At 40.2% G+C, this 25,775-nt stretch overlaps 2 protein-coding genes across 2 annotated transcripts in view; one reads left to right on the top strand and one right to left on the bottom strand.

The window, feature by feature from the left end:
- Positions 1–1,711: 1,711 nt before the first annotated feature.
- The window catches only part of LOC124269103 (soluble guanylate cyclase 88E-like), a 51,517-nt gene continuing 27,453 nt past the window's right edge, over positions 1,712–25,775 (bottom strand). The window contains 4 exon segments of the mRNA XM_046704121.1: positions 1,712–1,877; positions 1,936–2,200; positions 2,896–3,038; positions 5,271–5,386. Coding sequence (XP_046560077.1) covers positions 1,712–1,877; positions 1,936–2,200; positions 2,896–3,038; positions 5,271–5,386 — 690 coding nt within the window.
- LOC124269085 (fibrinogen-like protein 1) lies at positions 12,945–24,770 on the top strand. The gene is given in 6 exon segments (XM_046704099.1): positions 12,945–13,075; positions 15,759–15,979; positions 21,598–21,719; positions 22,018–22,337; positions 22,339–22,598; positions 24,008–24,770. Coding segments are annotated over 5 exon segments (1,110 nt in total). The 5' UTR covers positions 12,945–13,075; positions 15,759–15,776; the 3' UTR covers positions 24,213–24,770.

Here is a 25,775-nt window from a genome sequence, read left to right as displayed (position 1 = left end):
CACATTAAACAATTTTTCCCTTGATAAAAATATATTTAAGAGACCACTTTATAATTCCTTTATACACATACATCAAAGAGACCACATTAACTACATATATTTCCTTGATATACGTATTTTCTAAAAGAGACCACAGTAAATATATTGTCCTTTGATGAACAAATAATTATGAGAACTATTTTTTCCCTTTATAAACCTATGTTTAAGAGACCACATAAGGCGTGTCTTTCCTTGATAAACCTATGTTTAAAAGACCACATAAGGCGTGTCTTTCCTTGATAAACCTGTTTAAGAGACCACATAAGGTGTGTCTTTCATTGATAAACCTATGTTTAAGAGACCACATAAGGTGTGTCTTTCATTGATAAACCTATGTTTAAGAGACCACATAAGGTGTGTCTTTCATTTTATAAACCTATGTTTAAGAGACCACATAAGGTGTGTCATTCCTTGAAAAACCTATGTTCAAGAGACCATGGCACAAGGACTACGACATATCCCAGCCTTCAACTCAACACCCCCTCGACTCCAATATCCAACCCTTGTGTGTGTGTGAGAATCTGCCAGTACTCATCTGAACTAATATAGTTTTATAGTGCTAGCCAGCCGAGATACCATGCTGCAGTTGAACATGGATACCCCACTGAGATACGACATACTGACTCTAAGCTGTCCAGTCCTTGTTGTCTCCCCTTATGCTGATCTCCAGGCAAGGCAACAACAAGTATTTCAGTATGAGTGAGTGAGTGAGTGAGTATTGTTTTACGCCGCTTTTAGCAATATTCCAGCAATATCACGGCGGGGGACACCAGAAATGGGCTTCACACATTGCACCCATGTGGGGAATCGAACCCGGGTCTTCAGCGTGCCGAGCGGACGCTTTAACCATTATGCTACCCCACCGCCTCTTATTTCAGTATGAACCAGCTGGGATCAAACAACCAACTTGCTGGATCGACTAAACCAAGTACGTACGCATAACTTGTTCTGCGTTCTACTCTCTGCCTTCTACATTCCACATTTTCGTGCAATGAACATTTCCTCAAGAGAGATCAAGTCTGGTGACAATCATCTCAGATACAGTTTTAGATCATATTCATTAATTCACATCCAGATAAAGGACCAATTCATCTGAATTTAAAACATCATGATGAAAAGAATCGGCCGGTAAGATCATTTTGAAATCCCTGATACAGGCCTACCAAAGACAAAATTATGTGTGTTGATAAAGAAAGACATGTGCATACTATTTGTGTATTTTGTTGCAGAAATATCAGCAGACTGCACAGTAAAAATGGCTGGCAGCATGTTCAGAAAAGGATGAATAAGCAGTATCATTGTTAACTTTCATCGTAATCATCTGAATACAACTTGTACTCAACCCAGCAAATAGTTGTAGTGTGCAATACTTTAGTACTTTAGGCCGCAAAATCTAATCATATTTGATTGTATTTTTGTGAACACATTTAGTGCACAATCTAATCGTATTACTAAATTTGTGCACAAAATCTACTTCTGTTTCTGTCTTATTTTAGTGCACAAAATCTAATATACCATTTGGCATTTTAGTGAACAAATTTAGTGAACAAAATCTATTCATAGTATTAGCATCAGTATTTTACTGTCCAAAACCTAATTCTATTTGTTTTAGCAGAGAGCATATAATAGATTATATGGTCTCTGATTTTAGTATGCAATAGACTACACATGTCTATGTGTTTAACACAATAGTTTTTATCTTTGGTATGCCAGTTGTAGATATGTTCATACCATAGTCTCTTATCACAATCACTTCTCCTAATACCAAACACGACTCCACATCATTTTTAAGAGTGACCTTGACCTTGGGAAGGTTGGATGGGACAAGAACATGCTCCCTGCAAGGAACAGGAACAACTAGCTGTCATATCCTGAGTTTCTGACACATCGGCATACATTCCTGTCTTGAGACATGGCAGCAACGTCTTCCCCTTGGCGGAGCCATTGTGGTGGTCGGTCTTCTCACGACAAGGTCCGTTTTGCTGAGGTTTGTGATCTTGCTGTGGATTGTTTATGAGGCTACTATCGCCCCCTGGTATTAATGGTGAAGCACTCTTTGATGTTGGAGGCAGTTTCCTGGCTCCGTTAAACTGCTCCTCTGTGTCGTCATCCTCATCGATGAAACGGATGTCACTCAGACTGTTGCTAAGTCCCTGTCTCCCTACAAGACAAGATCAACGCCATGTTTACATACTGAATCATGAGAAACCATTAGCGTCTGCTGGAAGATCATTACTCTGCCACCCACAGAGCAAAACTATATAGGACAAATGGTTTACATTTAATATCACGGGGAAACATCATGTCTCATTAGAAATTACAATACAAGAAGTAACATGGAGATTGCAGGGGTGGAAATAACTTTAAAATTGCTAGTGTACTCCGGTACAGTGGCACATGTAAAATCATTTGCCCTGATAATTTTCCCACTATACCAGCCGTTTTCTTGTTGATTTTTCAAATTAACCACATAATAAATATTGGAAAGTCAACTGGACACCGGTACAGTGTGATATACAAATTTGCTTGCCCGACAAAACCCAGATACAGTATACACTTTTACAGCTTAGTCTGGACGCCTGTTCGGTAAACTTTGTCTGGCTGCCTATTGGGTAAACTTGGGTCTCATATCAAGTGTGGAACCAGTTTACCGATGTGTCTTCCATGTGTTATTTGGTTCCACTATGTCTGACCTTTCCCTCCCTGTCAAGGTCACCCTGACTTTGTGACAGGAGATACCATTTACCTACAAGGATCTACAGTAGTCAACACCAAGTTAACAATCAACACAATCAACCTCTGTTAAAACCACATGTATTTCATGCCCTGAGTGCCACTGTTACCATCATGTCTGACCTTTGGCCGCCTGCTCTGCTTTGAAGTCACTGTCCAGTTCGTCCTGGCTGCAGGTGATCTGGTTGAAGGTGGCGGCGAGGTTAGACCCACTGTTGGACATGTGAAGGCCATGCAGATCAAAGCCAGGCTGGACACACCTGGAGCTGAAACAAACATGTAGTGCTGGGACTGATTAAATGGCAGGAAAAACTGGAGGAAAATAAACTCTGACTTGAGGCACTTAAATTCTGTTGTGGTTAAAGCCAGGCTAACCCCAACCCTACTCTAACATAAATAATCTTTATTACTCCAAGTCTAATTCTTTAACTTTTCAAGACAGGGGCAATGAGAGAACTGTTTACCAAACTTGACTCAGCTTCTTTTTCAGTTTTCTGGTTTAAGCATCAAGTTCTACATATTTGATTTAAAGATCAAACTTTCATAAATTTGTGGACAAAACTAAATTAAAAATCCTGAGAAAAGATTGGAAATTGTTTTATGCATGAATGATAATATTGGTCTGCTATGGAAGCGTCAGTTATCATTTCCAGACACTAGGGGAACTAACAATACCGACACACTCCTAAATACCAATCACTAGAGCACCTGCTGTACACACAACACTATGACACCTGCTGAACACACACAACACTATGACACCTGCTGAGCACACAACACTATGACACCTGCTGAACACACAACACTATGACACCTGCTGAGCACACAACACTATGACACCTTCTGAACTCACACATTATGACACCTGCTGAGCACACACAACACTATGACACCTGCTGAACACACACACACTATGACACCTGCTGAGCACACACAACACTATGACACCTTCTGAACACACACAACACTATGACACACCAACTGACACCTGCTGACACACACACACACTAGGACACCTGCTGAACACACACAACACTACCTGCTGACACACTATGACTTCTGACACACACACAACATTATGACACCTGCTGTACACACAACACTATGACACCTGATGTACACACACACTATGACACCTGCTGAGCACACACAAACATTATGACACCTGCTGAACACACACAACACTATGACACCTGCTGAGCACACACAACACTATGACACCTGCTGAACACACACAACACTATGACACCTGTTATACACACAATATGACACCTGCTGTACACACATAACACATGTTGCACACACAACAATGACACCTGCTGAACACACACAACATTAGGACACCTGCTGTACACACAACACTATGACACCTGATGTACACACACAGCACTGACACCTGCTGAACACACACAACATTATGACACCTGCTGTACACACACAACATTATGACACCTGCTGTACACACACAACACTATGACACCTGTTATACACACAACAATATGACACCTGCTGTACACACATAACACATATGACACCTGCTGTACACACAACACAACTATGACACCTGCTGAACACACACAACACTATGACACCTGCTGTACACACAACACTATGACACCTTTTGCACACACACAACAATATGACACCTGCTGAAAACACAACATTATGACACCTGCCATACACCCACAACACTCTGACACCTGCCATACACACACAACACTCTGACACCTGCTGAACACACAACACTGGGACACCTGCTGGACACATACAACACTCTGACACCTGCCATACACACACAACGATATGACACCTGCTGGACACACAATACTAGGACACCTGCTGGACACACAACACTATGACACCTGCCATACACACAACAATATGACACCTGCTAAACAACACTAGGACACCTGCCATACACACACAACAATATGACACCTGCTGAACACACACAACAATATGACACCTGCTGAACACACACAACACTATGACACCTGCCACACACACAACAATATGACACCTGCTGAACACACACAACATTATGACACCTGCCATACACACAACACTATGACACCTGCTGAACACACACAACACTATGACACCTGCTGTACACACAACACTATGACACCTTTTGCACACACACAACACTATGACACCTGCTGGACACACACAACACTATGACACCTGCCATACACACACAACACTCTGACACCTGCTGAACACACAACACTAGGACACCTGCTGGACACACAACACTATGACACCTGCCACACACACACAACAATATGACACCTGCTGAACACACACAACACTATGACACCTGCCATACACACACAACAATATGACACCTGCTGAACACACACAACAATATGACACCTGTACACACAACACTCTGACACCTGCTGCTGCTGTGCGTGTGCATGCACACACACACACTACCACACACACTACCACACACACTACCACACGCACACTACCACACACACACTACCACACACCTCAACCCAGGGGCCTTGAGATGATTCTGTTCCTGCTGGATGAGTTCGACCATCTTGTCGGTGCTGGGGCTCCCACGTTGTCCAGCCAGCCAGTAGGTCTTCTGCTGCCCTTTACCCTGAAATAACAAGTTCTTGTAATTAACCTTTCTCCACAGACAAATACTAAATTTGTGATTTCCTTGTTCAGCAGAACTCTGGCTCCACGTTTGTGTTCTGCACCTGATCTGTTCATTTACCATGCTATGTCATCTCAAATAAAAGGTCACCCACAAATCATCATGTTTGTCATCTGACAGATGGGCAAGCCTATTCAAGCAAGCATCATTTAACACACAGACTTTCTCTCTCCAAAGGCAAGGAATCAAACTCTGTCTTCAGTACTACAACAGGGCTCCCACAGGTCAGGGAAAAGTCAGGGAGTTCAGATAAGAGATTGCTTTTAAGCATAACAGCATATTTACATAAAGCCCTAGATGACATATTACATTTTCATTTCTGGAGGATAGAATGGAAACAAAGTCACTTGAAGGATATTTTTACAGATTATTATTGGCATGTATTGTTTTCAGCATAATGTGAATTTCATCTTCTACAGACAGGTTACATAACAGACATATTCTTCTATGAAGCACAATTGGTTGAATTTGCGAATCAAAAAATATGAAACATATTTTCTGGGTTAAAATTCCAAAATTCTGAGCCTTCTTAGCATGTGATTTCAGATTTATAACACTCTCTTTACGTCTTGTCCGTCTGTCCGTCCGTCCGTAATCATTTTGTTTCCGGGGCATAACTCGAAAACGGTTCAATATTTTTCAACAAAACTTTGCAGATATATCAAACAGAACCTAAAGTGGTGCCTTTGACTATTTACAGATTTTTGTCATTTTTATTTTTCTTGGTTGCCATAGAAACGTTTTAGATTGACTCTTAAAAGGGAGTGGTGGGCTTTGTCGATATAGTCGACATGGGATATGGGATATAGTCGACGCCTTCTCCGTCTGTCCGTCCGTCCGTAATCATTTTGTTTCCGGGGCATAACTCGAAAAGGGTTCAATACTTTTCAACAAAACTTTGCAGATATATCAAACAGAACCTAAAGTGGTGCCTTTGACTATTTACAGATTTTTGTCATTTTAATTTTTCTTGGTTGCCATAGAAACGTTTTAGATTGAGTCTTAAAAGGGAGTGGTGGGCTTTGTTTCCGGAGCACAACTCGAAAACCGTTGAATATCTTTCAACAAAACTTGGCAGATATATCAAACAGAACCTAAAGTGGTGCCTTTTGCTATTTACAGATTTTTTTCCTATCTATTTTTCTTGGTTTCAATGGAAACGTTTTGGACTTTGTCTAAAAAAAAATGAAGTTCAACTTTAAGTAACTGTCAGACGATTTGCTCTTTCATATTTGTAGGGGCCGGGGGATTTGTCATCTTCTGATGACTATTGTTTAGTATGGAAAAACACTAGTCCGAGATAGGCATAGTGATTAACAATAGATAACTGTTTGCCATTCAAAAACATTTTTCTTTATAGGCAACAGATCCACCTCTTCTAAAGATAACTATGTTAACAGATAATTTTCCATTCATTTGTATACTGTTCCAAAATATTATAAATAGTGTGATGGCTATGGTGGTTTCTTGCAAATTGTGAAAGCCCATATTGGCCAAAAATACCCATATAAGTTTCATTGTTAAAGTACAGCATAGGTTTATAATATGCCCTATGTTCTGACATTTGCTGTTTATTCACAAAATTGAAAGTGGTTGAATGGTGTTCATAATCTAGTTGTCATGGTTGTACTGAATGTAAAGTTACATCTTGCATGTTTATTCTTTCCAAATACGCCGTTGATAATTCCAACATTTTGTGATAATGAAGAAATGTGTTCCTGACTTTGAATGAAACAATTCAGTTAAATCATTAGTTTCACATTTATGCTCTTTGTCAAAAGCCTTTAATATAAAATACAAAGTTTTCAGATGATATATTACTGACTTCACCTGAGAATATATATTTGATGGTCACAGTCAAATGTATCTAATAGTATTATGTAACATTGTGGCAGGAGAGTCAAGGAAAAAAATTTCTTCATCACAAATATCAATGTTTTGGTTAATGTAATAAATTAACAAATACTGTGTGTATTTATGATATGTCTGAAGGAAATATCTTAACAGGGTGGTTAGGACTGACTGAAAGGGAGGAAGGAGGCCAGTTTTTACACTCTAATGGTCAGGGAAAAATCTATACTTGTCAGGGTGAGTGAGTGAGTTAAAATTTAAAGTCACATTGGCAATATTCAGCCATATCGTGACTAAAACTAGTTCCATATTCATAATACATACATATAATATATAAAACCCTGTCAACGAAGGACAGTAAGATTATCACAATATGAGTTAAAACTAGCTAGCATATATCTTTAAAAGTAGAAAACTATTTTGTAAACATGGGCTATATATCGCCAGCAACTGAAGGCTGATCACCATGCCAGGGACCATGGGGACTTACAGTACTTTGGCTACCTGCATGGACCCTAGTTGGATTTACACCATTCCTTCAGCCACTGGTGATTGTAGTGAAATATAGCCATTATTTAAAACAACAATTATTCTACGATTAAACTATTTTTGTAGGTCGAAATTGACTTTCAAAGTTGTGGGACTTACGTTACTTGTCAGGGAATTTTGGCCTGCCATGTCTGTGGGAACCCTGTACAAGGCAACACATACACCACAGAACCACCCAGCTGCCCAAATTCCAAAATCCAATGCATGCGGCATAAAAAAAACTTCTGCAGGTTATTGAACATTTTTCAGGATAGTTTATAAATTACAGTTGACATTTTCTTTTGAAAACAAAACAAAATCATTGTATTTCGTTTCCATGACAACAGCATGTATAAAATACCAAATACACATGTAGTTTGAAGCAAACAATATTCACAAATAACAAACAAAAATTAACAGCAGCTTATTGAAATCAACCCTCAAAGGGTTAATGAGCTGTTTGCCCAACTCGGGGTTAACACAGGTGTTAGTAACCACAATGGCCGCCACGACTGAACAGGAAGTGTCATCAACATGTTATCCTGTAAACGTAAACAAGTCGTCACCTCGGCCATGTTTTTCTACCTGACGGATATTGTCCAAGGAGATGGCTGTTGACTTTAATCTTTGAAAATGAAAACACTTGTTGGAAATCATAGCTTGGTATAAGAAACAGATGGCGTAGTACATTTGTATCACTGGACACAAGTCGGTATCGGCGTCAACCGTTCATGTTTGCTGGAATATTGTTGCATAAAAGCTCAACGCTATATTTGTTAGACATTGACAACACAATAAGTAAATCATGAAATTAATGAGAAATAATAATCAACATTAATAAACTGACACATTATTATCTTGGAATATTAAAGTAACATATCTGGGATTACACATTCTCCAGAAAGTACAGATTTCAGTACATTTGTTACGTTGAATACTTTTTGGGATTTGAACCCACTCTCTAAGAGTCAGGCACCTAATCACCAGCACACAAAGTCAGCCATCTAACCCACTCAGCCACCGCCACTTCCACATATTAAAGTATATTGTCATATCAGATGTGTATGTGGCCAGAAACGATATGTAGTCTGTCTCACAGTCATTAATAACTGTATAACTTTGTCAAATTTGTTCCATAATTATAATTATAAAGAATCAGAATTCTAACAGCCAATACACAAAATAACTTTTTATTAACAGATCTGTTACAAATCTTTGTCAATTGTATTCATTTTCTTAAAATTCTCACTTCCCCTGGAACTGGTAACACAACACAATGATAATTGTTGGCCTGGCTTGTAATGCTAGGCGAAAAACTTATTAAGAAGATTTTATTGTTTGTGACTAATTCTAAACTGAAAATACCAATTCCAGAAATTTTAATCAGCAAAGATAAGGTTTGTAAATAGAGGATATTATATGAGTGCCCATGTCATGTTTACGACACAAGTGCCTAAATGTTGGTATTTCCAGAAGCGAAAGCGAGGGATATACCGATATTTAGACACGAAAGTGTCGTAAAAATAGTATGATATGGGCACGAATATAATATTCTGTTTATTACCGAAGTTGTCAAATTGAGAAAAATACACCCAAAACTACTTTCAAACATAGGCTGGCTACCCGCCGTCACCGCATGTAGAACGCAACATCATAGAAGACATGTGACGTCATAGCATTGTCCATGACGTCACGCCACCATGACAAAGTGATATTTTGCCCCAGGGCATCGTATGAAAAATATGAACCCCAATATTTTCACCCTCGTAGGTAATAAATAGAAAAACTTTCTAGTACCCTTAGTTTCCTGTGTAACCAACCTTAAACCTGCTTCTGTTGTTGTACGCTGTGACTTATAATTAGTATGTGGTCATACAGTGAGTGAGTGAGTGAGTATGGTTTTACGCTGCTTTTAGTAATATTCCAGCAACATCACCGTGGGGGACAGCAGAAATGGGCTGTACACATTGTACCCATGTGGGGAATCGAACCCGGGCCTTTGGCGAGACAAACGAAAGCTTTAACCACGTGGCTACCCCACCGCCCCGTGTGGCCACACAGGGGACATATTCACAAATTTGTATTTTTGCTAAGATTAGATTAACTTCTGATAGTTTCTTGGGATTCCTCCCAACCCAGGTTCTAAGACATGACACAGTAAAACCATCCAGCTGCCAAAGGGTACCTGGTAGGATGAAACGGCAACATGAATGTAAGTAAACCAATTCCCTCGTATGGATTCTCCCATGGAGCTGATATGTCAATTTGGATCCAAACAGAAACAGCGACCATGTAAAATGGTTATAACACTATGATAATGGCTATTTATAAAGAGCCTGTTTCAACACACTAGTGCATGCTCTAAGCACTGATGCATTATTACCCTGGAGAGCCCAAGCTGCCTGTGAGGGGCTAGGTTACCAGCCCTACCAGGTACCCATTCACTGCTAGGTGAACATAGCAATTTATGAACAAACTCACTTGCCTAGGGTGAGACCATATTTGTCACGTGTGTTTCATTGTGGGAACATCGTCACCCATCCAATGTTGTTTAACTTCAACACATGTTAGACCTGGGCTCTACACACAAGTGAGTGAGTTTAGTTTTATGCCGCTTTTAGCAATATTCCAGCAATATCACGGCGGGGTACACCAGAAATGGGCCTCACACATCTACACACAAGACCACATACAACAACTCTGTATGCTTTGAGCACATCCTTTAATGGTTTGTGAGTAATAATAGTAAATAAAAAATTGACTTGAATATTCATTTAACAAAATGTTGTTTTGGCAGAGCTCAAACTTCATTGTGAACTAGACCACTTCTATTTCAGTCCTTACAACTCTTGTACAAAAACTTTGTACAACAACAAGCCGCCATTCTGCTATTACGCAGATATAAGTCAGCTCACTTTGTTTATCTTCAGAGCAAACACACGCATCGTGAAACATTTACCACTTGTCTACTGCCTGTTTACATGCGAAAGTGCATGTATGTTTACAACAATCAATATCATTTTATTGTTTTTTATATTTTCAAAAGCTAATAATGGTTAAAGGTCATCCTTCATATTTCAGACGGCTTTGTATTTTCCATGAATGCAGATCGGGCATTATATCATTCCCAATGCATGCCAGGTATGCTGAGTAAATAAAATTATACTATGTAAGAATGTAGTTAGCTGTAAACATGAATTCTTTATGTGACTTTCTTCCATTGTATTGTGTGTGGAGCTTTGACTGACCAGGTCTGACCTCAGCTGAGGGTCACCTGTGTCTCAGTGGGAGTCGAGGCCGATTGAGAAACACGACTGTTTCAGAGAAACATCCATTATGATGGATTCTGGCTGGGTCTAAACCTTGAGTGAGTGAGTGAGTGAGTATGGTTTTAGGCCACTTTTAGCAATATTCCAGCAATATCATGGCGGGGGACACCAGAAATGGGTTTCACATATTGTACCCATGTGGGGAATCAAACCCGGGTCTTTAGTGTGATGAGCCAACGCTTTAACCACTAGGCTACCCCACCGCCCTGCCTAAACCTTGAGTGACTAGGAGTCAACTGTACGGCTTTACTCTGCTTTTGTTCTTTCAACAATATTGTGGAAATGGACTTCACCCATTTCATTGACGTGGGGAATCACACCCAGATATTCAGGGTGATGAGAGGGCGGTGGGGTAGCCTAGTGGTTAAAGCGTTCGCTCGTCACGCCAGAAGACCCAGGTTCGAATCCCCACATGGGTACATTGTGTGAAGCTCATTTCTGGTGTCCCCCGCCGTGATATTGCTGGAATATTGCTAAAAGCGGCGTAAAACCAAACTCACTCACTCACTCAGGGTGATGAGTGAGCACTTTAACCACTAGGCTACCTCACCAAACTTTCTAATTGAGGGAGGGGTGGTTGAAAGTCTAGTGGTTAAACAGTGTAGGAAAGATGTAGAAAATCTAGCCTGTCCACAGGACTGGCAGGTCAAATTTTTTACCAGTCCTGCCAAAATCTAGCCTGTCCTCCAAATATAAATAAAACACCTTCGGCAGTAAATATTCAAAAAGGTTATAATCATTATATACATGTCATTGGTTTGTTAAAATTGACCCGACATGAGGACGGACTAGATATTTTTTAACCCGTCCTCCACAAAATTCACCCGTCTCGGACGTTGGGACGGGCTATCTTTCCTACACTGGGTTAAAGTGTTTGCTCATTGCAAAGAAGGCTCAATATATGGACCCTCTTCATCCATCACTAATAATATTTCTTGAATACTGCTAAAAGAGGCGTAAAACTATACTCACTCACTAAAAGAAGACATGGTTGGCCCAGTAGAAGAAGGTGCTGACAGAGGATGAACCCTGAACTCCTGATTATAATCAGTGGTTTGTCAGTACCATATTTGTAGTTATGGGGAACAGGAAAGCATTTACCATCTCTGTCACTTGTTTGGGTTTCTTTCCACATTCAGCCAACATTTAGTGATATGTACCAAACAGTATTTATAACAGTTTTATTTATTTATAACAGTTTTAAACCCTATTCACTCACTCACTTGAGTGAGTGAGTGAGTGAGTATGGTTTTATGTCCCTTTTAGCAATATTCCAGCAACATCATGGCAGAAGACACCAGAAATGGGCTTCACAAATTGTACAAAAGTTGGGAATCAAACCCAGGTCTTCACGTGACAAGCAAACACTCTAACCACTAGGCTACCCCATCGCACCTCACTCACTTGAAGTCAAAAGTTGTTATTGAGGTTACAAGTGAGTTTTGTTTTATGCCACTTTTACTAATATTCCTGCAACATCATGTCAGGAGACAGCAAAACTTAGTCCCAAACATTGGAACCAATCCAAAACCTTCAGCAAGACAAAGGTGCACTGCAACCATTATGCCATCTGACCAACAAGGTTTCAGTTAAGAATATCATTCAAAATCTCTAAATATTTACACCTAACAAATGTGAAAACAATATTTATAAAGTCCCCGAAGCAAATAATCGGTTTGAAGCGCCCTCAGCATCTGTGGCCACGTTGACATTTGCCTTCCGTAATGATGTCCATCTGGCAAGTCTGTTGTCAGAGTCGCTCCAATCTCTGGCGGCCATTTTGAGCGATACCCAAAGACCCCACTAGGGGGCACTGTTTTCTACTGGGTGGTCATGAAGTCTGGCTCAGTAAGCCTTCAACACTTGACAGCGTAACATCTCCATCGCAGCACCCACCTCTGCTGTATTTCGCTGAACAGAGGTAAGTGGACTCTTTCTTCCAACACAGTTACCATTTTAATTTCATTTTTAAAATCTAAAACCAAAACCAATTACATTTATTAGGATGACAAATTATTTCAAAATTCTATCATTTCAAATCATCCTTTAAAATTTGTCAAACATATTGCTGTATGATAATATTCTTTGTTATTCCTATGTCTCATTTAGAGAAGTAGGAATATATCACAGATTTATTACTTAAATGTCACTTTTTGAAGATTGTTTATTACCTAATTAGCAAAATTTCTCTCAGTTCATCAACAGTTCTTCCTAAACTAAATTTCACTGTTAGACTTAACTCTTTCAAATAACTTAAAGCAATAAAAGATTATTTTTCAAAAAAAGCTTTTGCAGCCTCAATCCACTCAAGTTAATAAACTCAACATGGGCCATATCCTCAGGCTGTTTACCACACAATTACCGCTTGTCGCTATTCAATTTTAAGACAACCGAAAAATGTACTAAATATTTTTTCGGTAAATATTTTTACCAAATTTCACATGTGACAACTTAAGCCATATCCTACCATGGGTTTTCAATAACCGCACATGCACCACCACCTTAAAATAGAACGTCACATGTGGACAAAGATTAATGATTGTCACATGTTCTTACTGAAACAACAACTCTGTATATTCTCGTCGGAATTCTAAGGGTTTGTTTGTTCCTGAAATCTCTGGTTTCGGAAAAAACATTCTGTGTGAAGATTTAATGTAATGACTAAAATAAAATCGCACAGATCAGATCAATTAGAGATTCTATAAATTGAGATTTATGATAATAATATACATGTATAATGAACTGAATGTGTGTGTGTCCCATTATTATTTCAAAACAACTACAAAATTCATTCTCGCTGTCCAACTTGAACTTGCACAATTAAATCTCCATGTCTCTGAGCTATTCTGACAATCATGGGCTTCATAGTAGGCAGGGGCTGGTGGGGTAGCCTAGTGGTTAAAGCGTTGGCTCGTCACGCCAAAGACCCGGGTTCAAATCCCCACATGGGTACAATGTGTGAAGCCCATTTCTGGTGTCCCCCGCCTTGATATTGCTGGAATATTGCTAAAAGCGGCGTAAAACCAAACTCAGTCAGTCAGTCAGTCATAGTAGGCATGTAGGGATGATTAGCATTGCAATACTGGGGTGGGGAAAGGATGCTAAATATGGAACTGTGATCTAAAGTACAAACCACTAGTACCGTATATTACCATAGATAAGCCGAATTATGACGATAAAAAACCTGGTCTATAAAAGGGAGTCTGCTTATCTATGGGTTACGCTTTCGTCAAACTTTTTCCAGGGGTAAGAAAACAACATCGTATCACTTCGCGTGAACAAACAACAGAAAACGACTTTGTCAGTAAAGACGTCAATTTGCAAATAAACATCACTAGACATGATTATTTACCTGTTAAGTTCTAAGTTGTTTTTGCTCTGTATAATTTGCAGGGATTAAGATTACCGTGTGTATTTGAGCCAGAAATAGCAATCAGCTCACACGTTTCCCAGCGATCAAGTTCAAACATCCACAATAATATAACAGGATGAATTCTGATGCAGTCATCAGTAAAATTTAATACAGAATACTATTATTTAACCCAAAGAAATATATCCTAGCATTGTGTAATTTTAATTACAGTGTTTGCTCTATAAATATAAAATATGTATAATCAACACTAAGGTTATACGTATTTATACTACTATACTCGTAGCATAATATAATAGCCAGCAGTCCTAGCATTATCCTGAAGATGGCATGTCTGTGACGATGTCACTGAATATGACTATACACTCTCTAAGTTGTGAAATTGTTTGGCAAGTTTTCAGCCTAAAATATGTTATGCAGCAAAATCTATTAGAGTGAGTTGATTTTTACGCCGCGTTTAGCAATATTCCAACAATGTCACAGTGGGGGACACCAGAAATGGGCTTCACACATTGTAACCATGTGGGGAATCGAACCCGGGTCTTTGGCGTGACAAGCGAACACTTTAACCACTAGGCCACCCCACCGCCCCACATCTTTTTAGACATTATCAGCATTTCAAATTGTCTTGATTGTGGATTTGTCAAAGACAAGCTTCTTAGTACATGATTTCTTGTGTATCAGTGTTGTTATGTGTATTAGGTAAAGTTTCCGTCACAGTTTCAGTATCAAGAACCAGTTGAAATACAAGATTCTAAACGGAATGGCAGGATTTTCCTAAGACCGCTAACACAGCTTCTCAGACAAATGAACATTATTCACTTTTGTGACAGTAACTTAAAAATCTTACATGCTATAAAGTTTATTTGTCAAGAAATATAAGATTATATCTCAAGCATTACAAGTCAATTTGTAAAGCAATATCTGTTTTTTTGTCAACCAATGACATCTTTTTTTGTCAACCAATAGCATTTCATTTGTCAACTAATAACAGTTGATTTGTCAGGCAATAACAGCTTATTCATCAAATAGGAACAGTTTATTTGTCAACCAATATATGTTTGTTGTCAACCAATATATCAGTTTATTTGTCAACTAGTAACAGTTTATTTCTTAAATTTTAAGGATGTAGTATAATAGGCTAGACCACCTAGCCAGGAATATACTGAAATTATTTCACACACTGCAAACAAACCATCAGTTTTATGGCCTAATGATGGAATGTGTCTTGCAGATAAACTCAGCCGTCATCATGCGACTTCTGTTGTCGCTGCTGTTCCTGGGAGCAACGGCAGTGACAACGCTGGCCCAGGAGAACCAGTGCACAACAAACAGATTTCGGAGCCTGCCGCCAGCAATGCAGAACGAGCACATGTGTATGATCCTGGAGAGGATCCAGTTTGACACCACCCAGGACCGGGTGCAGAGAGACGTGCAGATTAATAACCTCGTCAGGTAACAGAATTGATTTCTTTGTCTAAGATGATTGATTTAATACTTACTGACAATTGATCTGTTTGATTGGCATTTTAGAAGTTGGTGAGTACAGTGAAAGCTGTCTAAACCGGCACTCGTCGGGACTGAAGAAATAATCCGGTTTAGACAGCATGCGGGAATTGTAGAGCTGACACAGTTACCTACGACTAGAACTGAATGAGTTTTGTCACTTTCACATACATTGCTGGATCACGTGGTTATCTCAATTACTGCACACATTGACAATAAAAGACAGAGATTTCAGCTCATATTCACTTATTTTACATCCCTCATGAGTGCCAGTTTTCACTAATTACATGTACAAGTACACCCATACTGAACTAAGGTTAAATTATCTTTGTCGGCAACCATGTAGTTTCAGCAAAGGATTAATTGGTGACAATACACATCTTGCCGATTCCTCGCTATGTGCCAGATTAGACAGCGCTGATTACTGTATAAACACATATTCCGGTGGCTCATTTCATGCCGAGATCCGGAATTGACAGCTGCCAGATTGCAGAGCTTTTAAATGATGATAAATGTACTGGCCATGGACAGGACTGAGATTTTATGCCGGTGTTGACAACTTGCTGGATTAGACAGCTGTTGGTTTTGACAGCTTCCACTGTAATAGGAGTGAGTGAGTGAGTTTAGTTTTATGCTGCACTCAGCAATATTCCAGCTATATGGTGGCAGTCTGTAAATAATCGAGTCTGGACCAGACAATCCAGTGATCCACAGCATGAGCATTGATCTGCGCAATTGGGAACCGATGACATATGTCAACCAAGCCAGCGAGCCTGACCACCAGATCCCGTTAGTCGCCTCTTATGACAAGCATGGGTTGCTGAAGGTACATTCTAACCCAGACCTTCACATGTGGTGAGCAATAGGAAAGTAAGATACTTTATGTCTGGCAACTTCTTAAACCTGCATCCCTACATGTTGTTTGTAACCCATGAAGATCAAGGTTACAACTGGTCTTCAGCACATCCATGATTGTCGGAGAGGAGACTAACGGGATCGGGTGGTCAGGCTCGCTGACTTGACTGGCACATGTCATAATATCCCATTGCGTAGATCGATGCTCATGCTGCTGATCACTGGATTGTCTGGCCCATGGCTGGAATATTGATGAGTGCAGCATAAAACTAAACTCACCCAATCACTCACATGTTGTTTTCATTTAATCCCTGTTTATGCATATAAGTCTGTTCTGTGCTGTAGTGAGTGAGTGAGTGAGTATGATTTTATGACACTTTTAGCAATATTCCAGCAATATCACGGTGGGGGACACCAGAAATAGGCTTCACACATTGTGCCCATGTGGGGATTCGAACCGTTGTCTTCGGCGGGACGACCGGACGCTTTAACCACTAGGCTACCCCACCGCCCCCTGTGCTGTAGTACTTCACTCTTGCTTGATGATGGTATAAGAATCTATACTGAAACATCGCATCTAAAACATCTATTGATGTGTCTGCCCCCTACGTTAAGATGTACGCTACCACAAACACAAATGATGAAAAGGTTTCACGATGGTTTACATTCAGGTTAAACATCTTCCCTCATCTTAATTTCAATGAAATTTGTGACTATCGAAAACAAGATAGGCAATATGAACATCACATACCGGTATTTGCTTCCAACACAAATGTAGATCAATACATGCAGATGAAGCTGCCACAGATGCATTATGAGACTGTGAACACTGTCCTGTCGCTGTTTGATTGTGAGACAAGCAGAGACATATTTCAATCGAAAAAGTTAAACACAACGTTTTGACCAGTGACGCTAGCCATAAAACGTGGTGCTAACCGAGTTTAATGTAATTAGGGGGGCGGTGGGGTAGCCTAGTGGTTAAAGCGTTCGCTCGTCACCCCGAAGACCCAGGTTCGATTTCCCACATGGTTACAATGTGTGAAGCCCATTTCTGGTGTCCCCACCGTGATATAGCTGGAATATTGTTAAAAGCGGCGTAAAACTGAACTCACTCACTCACTAAAGTTTCACTGGAGGAGACTGTACTGGGCAATAACAACGGATGTGAGTTGTAACATCTGTTACCATTATGAGGCGCCAACTAGAATGGTTGTTTGGTTGGTTTATTGTTTTTTCTCTTACATTTGAAATTTTTGGACTTCTGCTTGGATCAAGAGCATTAGTATAGCCAAAAGCCATTTCTTTGGAATATTATTGAAAATCAACCCAATACGTAAGTTTTGCACTTCTCAGCAGAATAAATACAAAGAATGTACAATATTGTGTTATAAACTAAACACATCAGACATTCAAGAATGAAATTAAAATTTAAAAAAGAGTGAGAGTATCAGATGGCAAGAGATATCCTGTCACAGACTTCCGACATGTGTTCTTCTTGGAACTGAAGTTAATGATTTATTTTAACAAAACAGTCTGTTGATGGAAACAACAGCACACCCATCTATAACTTGCAAGAATGTCTGAAGGTCACAATAAATAAAAATTATTGTTGATAATGAAAACAAAAATGTACACATCTAAATATTTGGAGTTGAAAAGTTAAGCTGAGAAAACAAAAGCATGTCTTGGCAGGTGCTTCATGATTGATGGCAGATTCAGAGTGAAGATTCCTGTGCATGTATGAATCGTTGCAGCGAACAAATATCCCATTGAGATGCGGTGCACATGTAGGAAGTAATTACTGAAATACTTCAAACCTGACAGTGAGATTCATTGATGGGGGTTGGGGGTGGGTGAGGGGCGAGACGTGGGGGGTTAGGTGGTCATGGAACAATGACATACCGGGTAGTTAAAGAGGGGGTCATCAAAATTGATCACAGTTATTGGGGGTAGGGTGTGAGTGTGTGGAGAAGGGGTGAGGGTGGTCATGGAACAATGACATAGTTAAAGAGGGGGGTCATCAAAATTGATCACAGCTATATGGGGAGGGTGTGAGTGTGGGGAGAGGGGGTGTAGGTGGTCATGGAACAATGACATAGTTAAAGATTGGGTCATCAAAATTGATCACAGCTATATGGGCTGACTTCACGAGTATGCATCTCAGAAAAGAAAACCATGTATGTGGTCGCTGGTTCAATTCATATAAATAGAGAATCTCACCCAAGTGTCTTCTGATATCAATTATATCAACACGAGTTGATAAAGTTACAAATATCCGTGGCTTGCCAAGGATATTTTTACTTTTATCAATGAGTGTTGATATATTTGATATCAGAAGACACGAGGGTGAGATTCTATTTATCATCCAAAATCACTCTTCATTAATTTTCAATGAAAAATGTACATCTCTGAACATGGTACTGCCATTAGACTTGCAGTGCAGCGATGTCATAGCATTGTGACGTCATCAAGTACATGACGTCATAGCATTGTCAGTGCATTGTACAAAATCTACTGTCAAAACGATATCTCCTAGGAGATATCGTTTGATCTCACCACAAGCGATATCTCCTGTGGAACACAGTTTTGGATGATAAACCCGTGAAGATCCGGGTTAGAATTGATCTTCAGTAATTCATGCTTGTCGTAAGAGGCGACTAATGGGATCGGGTGGTCAGGCTCGCTGACGTGGTTGACACATGTCATTGTATCCCAATTGCATAGATTGATGTTCATGCTGTTGATCCCTGGATTGTCTGGTCCAAACTCAATTATTTACAGACCGCCACCATATAGCTGGAATATTGCTGAGTATGGCATAAAACTAAACTCATTCAATTCATATAAAAATCTTGACTTATAAGTAGTCAAAAATAAACAGTAGAAGCACACTGAAGACTGTTCATACCAAATTATGTCTTACACTTCAAGTGTGAATCCTCCAAGCAGGTTTTACAATTCGGTTGTACAACCTACAAGCATGCTTTACCTTTCAAAAGTAGTATCTCTCTCAAGGTAACATGAGATATCAATATACTTTCAATATAACAGCCAGAAGTGGCAGAAGTTTCATATTTGTGGACTCTGGATAATCAAGGATGACACTGCTTTATGTTTATTTTATAATCTATTTCAAGTTTCTTTGAAAGAGATTTTCCCTAATTAGACTGCATTCAGTCTTTTTTATTGCTGATTTTAGTTAACAAGACGAAAAGTAAATTTTGTTTTATTCCCATTGTAACCATTCAGAGCTGAATCCTCTGCTCAGGATACCGTTGTTGGGATTTTACATCTCAGAAGCTCCCAGTTAGAATTGGTCTTCAGTAACCCATGCTTGTCGTCAGAGGTGACTAATTGTGATCGGGCGGTCAGGCTCTCTGACTTGGTTGACACATGTCATTGTATCCCAATTGCATAAATCGATATTCACAATGTTAAAACTTTGGATTATCTGATATAGACTTGATTACCGGTATTTACTGACTGCTGTCATATACAGTGAAACCTGTCTAAACCAGATTCCCACGCGACCGAAATAAAATGCCAGTTTAGACAGGGTGCCAGATTAGACAGTGACGATCATTTTCCAACATGGCTGCCATCAGAGACCATATATGGTCTTTGCTGCCATTTACACTTTTCGATCTCTTTATCTCTTATAATCTAGCGTGCCGAGAGGAGTGTATTGGATTAAGGGACCTTGATTGGACTTCTCATACCCATGCCGGTTTAGAGTGTTTGATTCACCGCGCAATCTCTACTTCCTGATTATCTGGCGTGCCAAGAGGATTAATTAGTGTATTAGATTACTGGTCCTTGATTGGACTGTTCATACCCATGCCAGTTTAGACAGTGTTAATTATACTTAAAATTGCTTGTTGGGACTGGAAAGTCGTGCCTGAATACGGAATAGACAGGTGCCGGATTGATTAGACAATGTTTTAATGATCATAATATTGTTGTAAAATGGCATGACCAAAATTTAATGTCAGTTTTAACAGTGTGCCGGATTAGACAGGTGCCAGTGTTGGCGGGTTTCACTGTAGTAAGATATTTGCTGAGTGCAGGGGAAAATATGCAAACATCTGAGACTTGTTTTCCCAAGGTCAACAAGAATGCTACCCACAATTTGGCCACAGTAATATGCATCATAACCGCCATCTGTTTGAGCTTTCTTCCAAGCCTAAGCAGGAGAATTGCAATATAAATGAAATACTGTTAAATGTGAGTCAAACATGACTCACTATCAATGCACTAGACTCTCATACAATAATTAATCCTTGCAGCATGGTGTCTCGTCTAGAGGGCAAGTTGTCACGTGACTTGAGCCGAATCTCCAACATTGTCAACCCAAATACTGTTAAATGTGAGTCAAACACGACTCACTATCAATGCACTAGACTCACATACAATAATTAATCCTTGCAGCATGGTGTCTCGTCTAGAGGGCAAGTTGTCACGTGACTTGAGCCGAATCTCCAACAGTGTCAACCCAAATACTGTTAAATGTGAGTCAAACACGACTCACTATCAATGCACTAGACTCTCATACAATAATTAATCCTTGCAGCATGGTGTCTCGTCTAGAGGGCAAGTTGTCACGTGACTTGAGCCGAATCTCCAACATTGTCAACCCAAATACTGTTAAATGTGAGTCAAACACGACTCACTATCAATGCACTAGACTCACATACAATAATTAATCCTTGCAGCATGGTGTCTCGTCTAGAGGGCAAGTTGTCACGTGACTTGAGCCGAATCTCCAACAGCGTCAACCCGAAGGTCACCCGAGTCAGGGGTTTCCCAGCTCTGAGTGACATCCCCGTAGCCAGAGGTAGGTTTCACTATGCTCTACAGTCTGGTCAAGTCTTTAGCTATGCAGTCTGTCTGAGAGGCTGGTTCCGATTGTTGCACATTGGGTTCTTGTAGATTGGCCAGCTCCGTGGACTTTCAGATCAGATTTAAATGACAATTTTTGTTGTCTTAGGCTTATTACAGATTGTTTTACAAACAAATACAGCAATTACGATCTCAATAGTCTAATTAGTTATCTGGATGAACAGGGCTTTATTGTATTTATCACTCTAAACTGATAAATATTGATCTTTTTCTATTTGTTCCTATGGCAACAGACTGTAATGAACTCAAGATGAGTGGCATCAACATCAGCGGCATCTATCCTCTCAAGCTGCCAAACAACTTCGTCATCAACGCCTACTGCGACATGGATACTACAACTGGCGGCTGGACAGTGATACAGCGCCGTGTAGATGGAACGGTTAACTTCACACGCAAGTGGGACGACTACGCCTTCGGATTCGGCAACGTGAACACAGAGTTCTGGCTGGGTCTTGACAACATCTACCACATGACACGCAGCATGAACTACACCCTCAGGGTGGAGATCTGGGACTGGAACAACGACCACACCTACGCTCTTTATGACTACTTCAATGTTGGCCCCCGAAGATGAGTTCTACCCCTTGCACGTGTCAGGATACGAAGGCACTGCTGGAGACTCCCTCAAGTACCACAACAAGATGCCATTCAGCACACCTGACAAGGACAATGACCAATGGTGGACAAGCTGTGCCAACAAGGATCGGTCGGGGTGGTGGTTCAAGGCTTGTCATTACTCGTCCTTGAATGGTGTGTTCTATGAGAGGGGGAAGAACAACATCACACCTGATGGGGTTATCAACGGTATCATCTGGTGAGTGTTGAGTGTGGAGTCTGGAGCGTGGTGTGTGGAGTGCGGAGAGCAGAGATCGGAGAGTGGAGTGTGGAGAGTGGAGCGTCAAGAGCGGATCGTGGAGCATGGAGAGTGGAGCATGAAGCCTGGAGTGATAGTGGAGCGTGGAATGTGGGAGAGTGGAGCGTGGAATGTGGAGAGTGAAGCATGGAGCGTGGAGAGTGGTGTGTGGAACGTGGAGAGTGGAGCATGGAGCATGGAGAGTGGTGTGTGGAATGCGGAGAGCGGAGAGCAGAGGCTGGAGTGTAGAAAGGGGAGCGTCAAGAGTGGATTGTGGAGCATGGAGAGCAGAGCATGAAGCCTGGAGTGATAGTGGAGCGTGGAATGTGGAGAGAGGAGAGTGGAACATGGAGAGTGGAGCATAGAGTGTGTAATGAGAGAGGAGTGTGGAACGTGGAGAGCGGAGAGACGAACGTGGAGAGTGGAGAGACGAACATGGAGAGCGGAGCATGGAGCATGGAGTGAGAGTGGAGTGTGGAACGTGGAGAGCTGAGTGTGAGTGTGGAGAGAGGAGAGTGGAGCATGAAGATCAGAGCGAGGAGTGTGGAGAGCAGAGCATGGAGTGAGAGTTGAGTGGGGAACGTGGAGAGCTGAGTGTGGGTGTGAGTATGGAGAGAGGACAGTGGAACGTGGAGAGCAGAGCGTGGAGTGTGGAGAGCAGAGCATGGAGCATGGAGAGCAGAGCGTGGAGTGTGGAGAGCGGAGCATGGAGTGAGAGTGGAGTGGGGAACGTGGAGAGCTGAGTGTGAGCGTGGAGAGCAGAGCATGGAGTGTGGAGAGCAGAAGGTGGAGAGAGGAGACCTCAGTGTGGACAGCGTAGAGTGCAGAGTGTTCAGTGTGGAGCGTCGTCCCTGCATGGAGTGTTCTATAAGAGAGGCAAGAACAACATCACACCCGATGGAGTTATCAAAATAGGTTATCATCTGGTAGGTTATAGAATACAGGATGTTAGAGAGAGTGAGTGAGTGAGTAATAGCAAAATAGCAATCAGGTGTGCTCACATTTTGTCCTTATATACAGCTGATTCAGTTGGAAAGTATGTATTAATATAATTTCATGGAATTTAATGGTATGGTAGGAATAAATTGTATCTGAAACCAGTATTATATCAGGAATAACATATTCCAATATCATGTTATTTTACTTGCATCGTTTAGTGATAATTTCAAATACCACAAATTACAGTGAGTGAGTGAGTATGGTTTTTGGCTGCTTTTAGCAATATTCCAGAAAAATCACCAAGTGGGGACACCAGAAAATGGCCTTCACACCCATAAATTGCATAGCAATGTGTATTTTGGGGGTGAATTTAGCCATTCTCTTTGTTGCAAAGTCATTGAATTGTTCTATTTTTTCCATCCATCTTTAAGGTACCATCTGAAGAATGACAGATCTTACTCCTTAAAGAGAGCAGAAATGAAGATCAAACCACGTGTCGCCATTATGGAGGATACAGCCAAGAAGGAAGCAGAAGAAGCAAGGTCAAAGAAGAAAAAGAGGAAGAGAAAGAAGAACCGTCAGCCACTTAACCCATTCGAAGGACTGGACGATGGCTCGTCTGGGGCAGTGGGCTGAAAGCCAACAGGCAGTGGTTGGTCAGTTTAAGGAGTGAAGGCAGGGGTCAAGGTCATTTGTTGAGGTGTCGGAATAACCATCTCTCATTGAAAACTACTACAATATGTTACCAAGAAACACTTTCAGTACAGGTTGACAAGAATTAAATACTTAATTTTCAAATATTAAGAAAGTAAGAGCTATCTGGAGCAGGAGATTTAACATTTAATGTTAACAATAATTATACAGGAAATAATTGCTGAATTTTGAGGGCTGAAAATAATGCAGAAAATATTCATTACTTTCCCTCTCATGCAACATTGTTAAAATTTTGTAAATTGACCTGTGCCTTTTCTCTTATAAAATACGTATTATGCAAGCCTGTATTGACTATTTTGTAGCAGATGCTCCACAATTAAAATGCCTTAGCAGACTCACTGAGGATATCCATTGCGATTTATTTCTGGATTTATTATTGAGTGTTTGCATAGAAAATGAAGCAATGCTGATTTTCACAACTGAAGACAGCTGTTACCAAGTATCTCCTGTACAGAAACATTAATAAACTCTTTCAGTGAATCTATACATCATGTCATGATTTTATCGAAAGCTAAAAAAGTCAGAAAATACTTCAGTATAATGGACATGAATCTGTATATCATGTCATAACTTTATCGAAAGCTTAAAAAGTCAGGAAATACTTCAGTATAATGGACGTGAATCTGTATATCATGTCATGATTTTATCGAAAGCTTAAAAAGTCAGGAAATACTTTGGTATAATGGTAGTGAATCTGTATTTCATGTCATGACTTTATCGAAAGCTTAAAAAGTCAGGAAATACTTCAGTATAATGGTAGTGAATCTGTATATCATGTCATAACTTTATCAAAAGCTTAAAAAGTCAGGAAATACAGAGAGATGTTACAACCACATCATATTACAGCCCCACTGAACTGATTTGACTCAGTATTTGGTATAATGGTAGTGAACTGATTTGACTCAGTATTTTGACTGGGCAATAGACATCAGCCCTGATGCTAAGAAACTGGAGTTTAATTACCTCCCTTAGTATGCTTGTAAGTTCTGCTTGCCTTCCTGTGATAATGTCTTTCATACTTGTATTTCATTCATTTGTAAACAGAAATATGGAACTAGAAGTTACATGGAGTGAAGACAGATTTAAATCAAAACGTACACAGTTTTGTGCACAAAACAAGAACATGATCCTTAAAATCAACAGTGAAGCTATCCAACAAAGTTTGGTTGCAGTTGGCAAGTTGCAGACCTGGGCATTGGGAAAACGCTAGTTCATTTCACAAAGCTCTTTACAATGATACCAAGCCTAACAACAAAGTGACAGTCATTACACAGAGATGTTACAACCACATCCATATTACAGCCCCACTGAACTGATTTGACTTTGACTGGGCTAGACATCAGCCCGATGCTAAGAAACTGGAGCATATGCTGGTAAGTTCTGCTTGCCTTCCTGTGACAATGTCTTCCATACCATTCATTTGTAAACAGAAATATGGAACTAAAAGCTACATGGAGTGAAGACAGATTTAAATCAAAACATACC

The sequence above is a fragment of the Haliotis rubra genome, unplaced genomic scaffold (genome assembly GCF_003918875.1).
Source record: "Haliotis rubra isolate DU_JTF1 unplaced genomic scaffold, ASM391887v1 Scf142, whole genome shotgun sequence".
NCBI classification, from domain to species: domain Eukaryota; kingdom Metazoa; phylum Mollusca; class Gastropoda; order Lepetellida; family Haliotidae; genus Haliotis; species Haliotis rubra.
The sequence above is the reverse complement of the archived record's forward strand: the minus strand, read 5'-3'. Positions and strand labels throughout refer to the sequence as shown.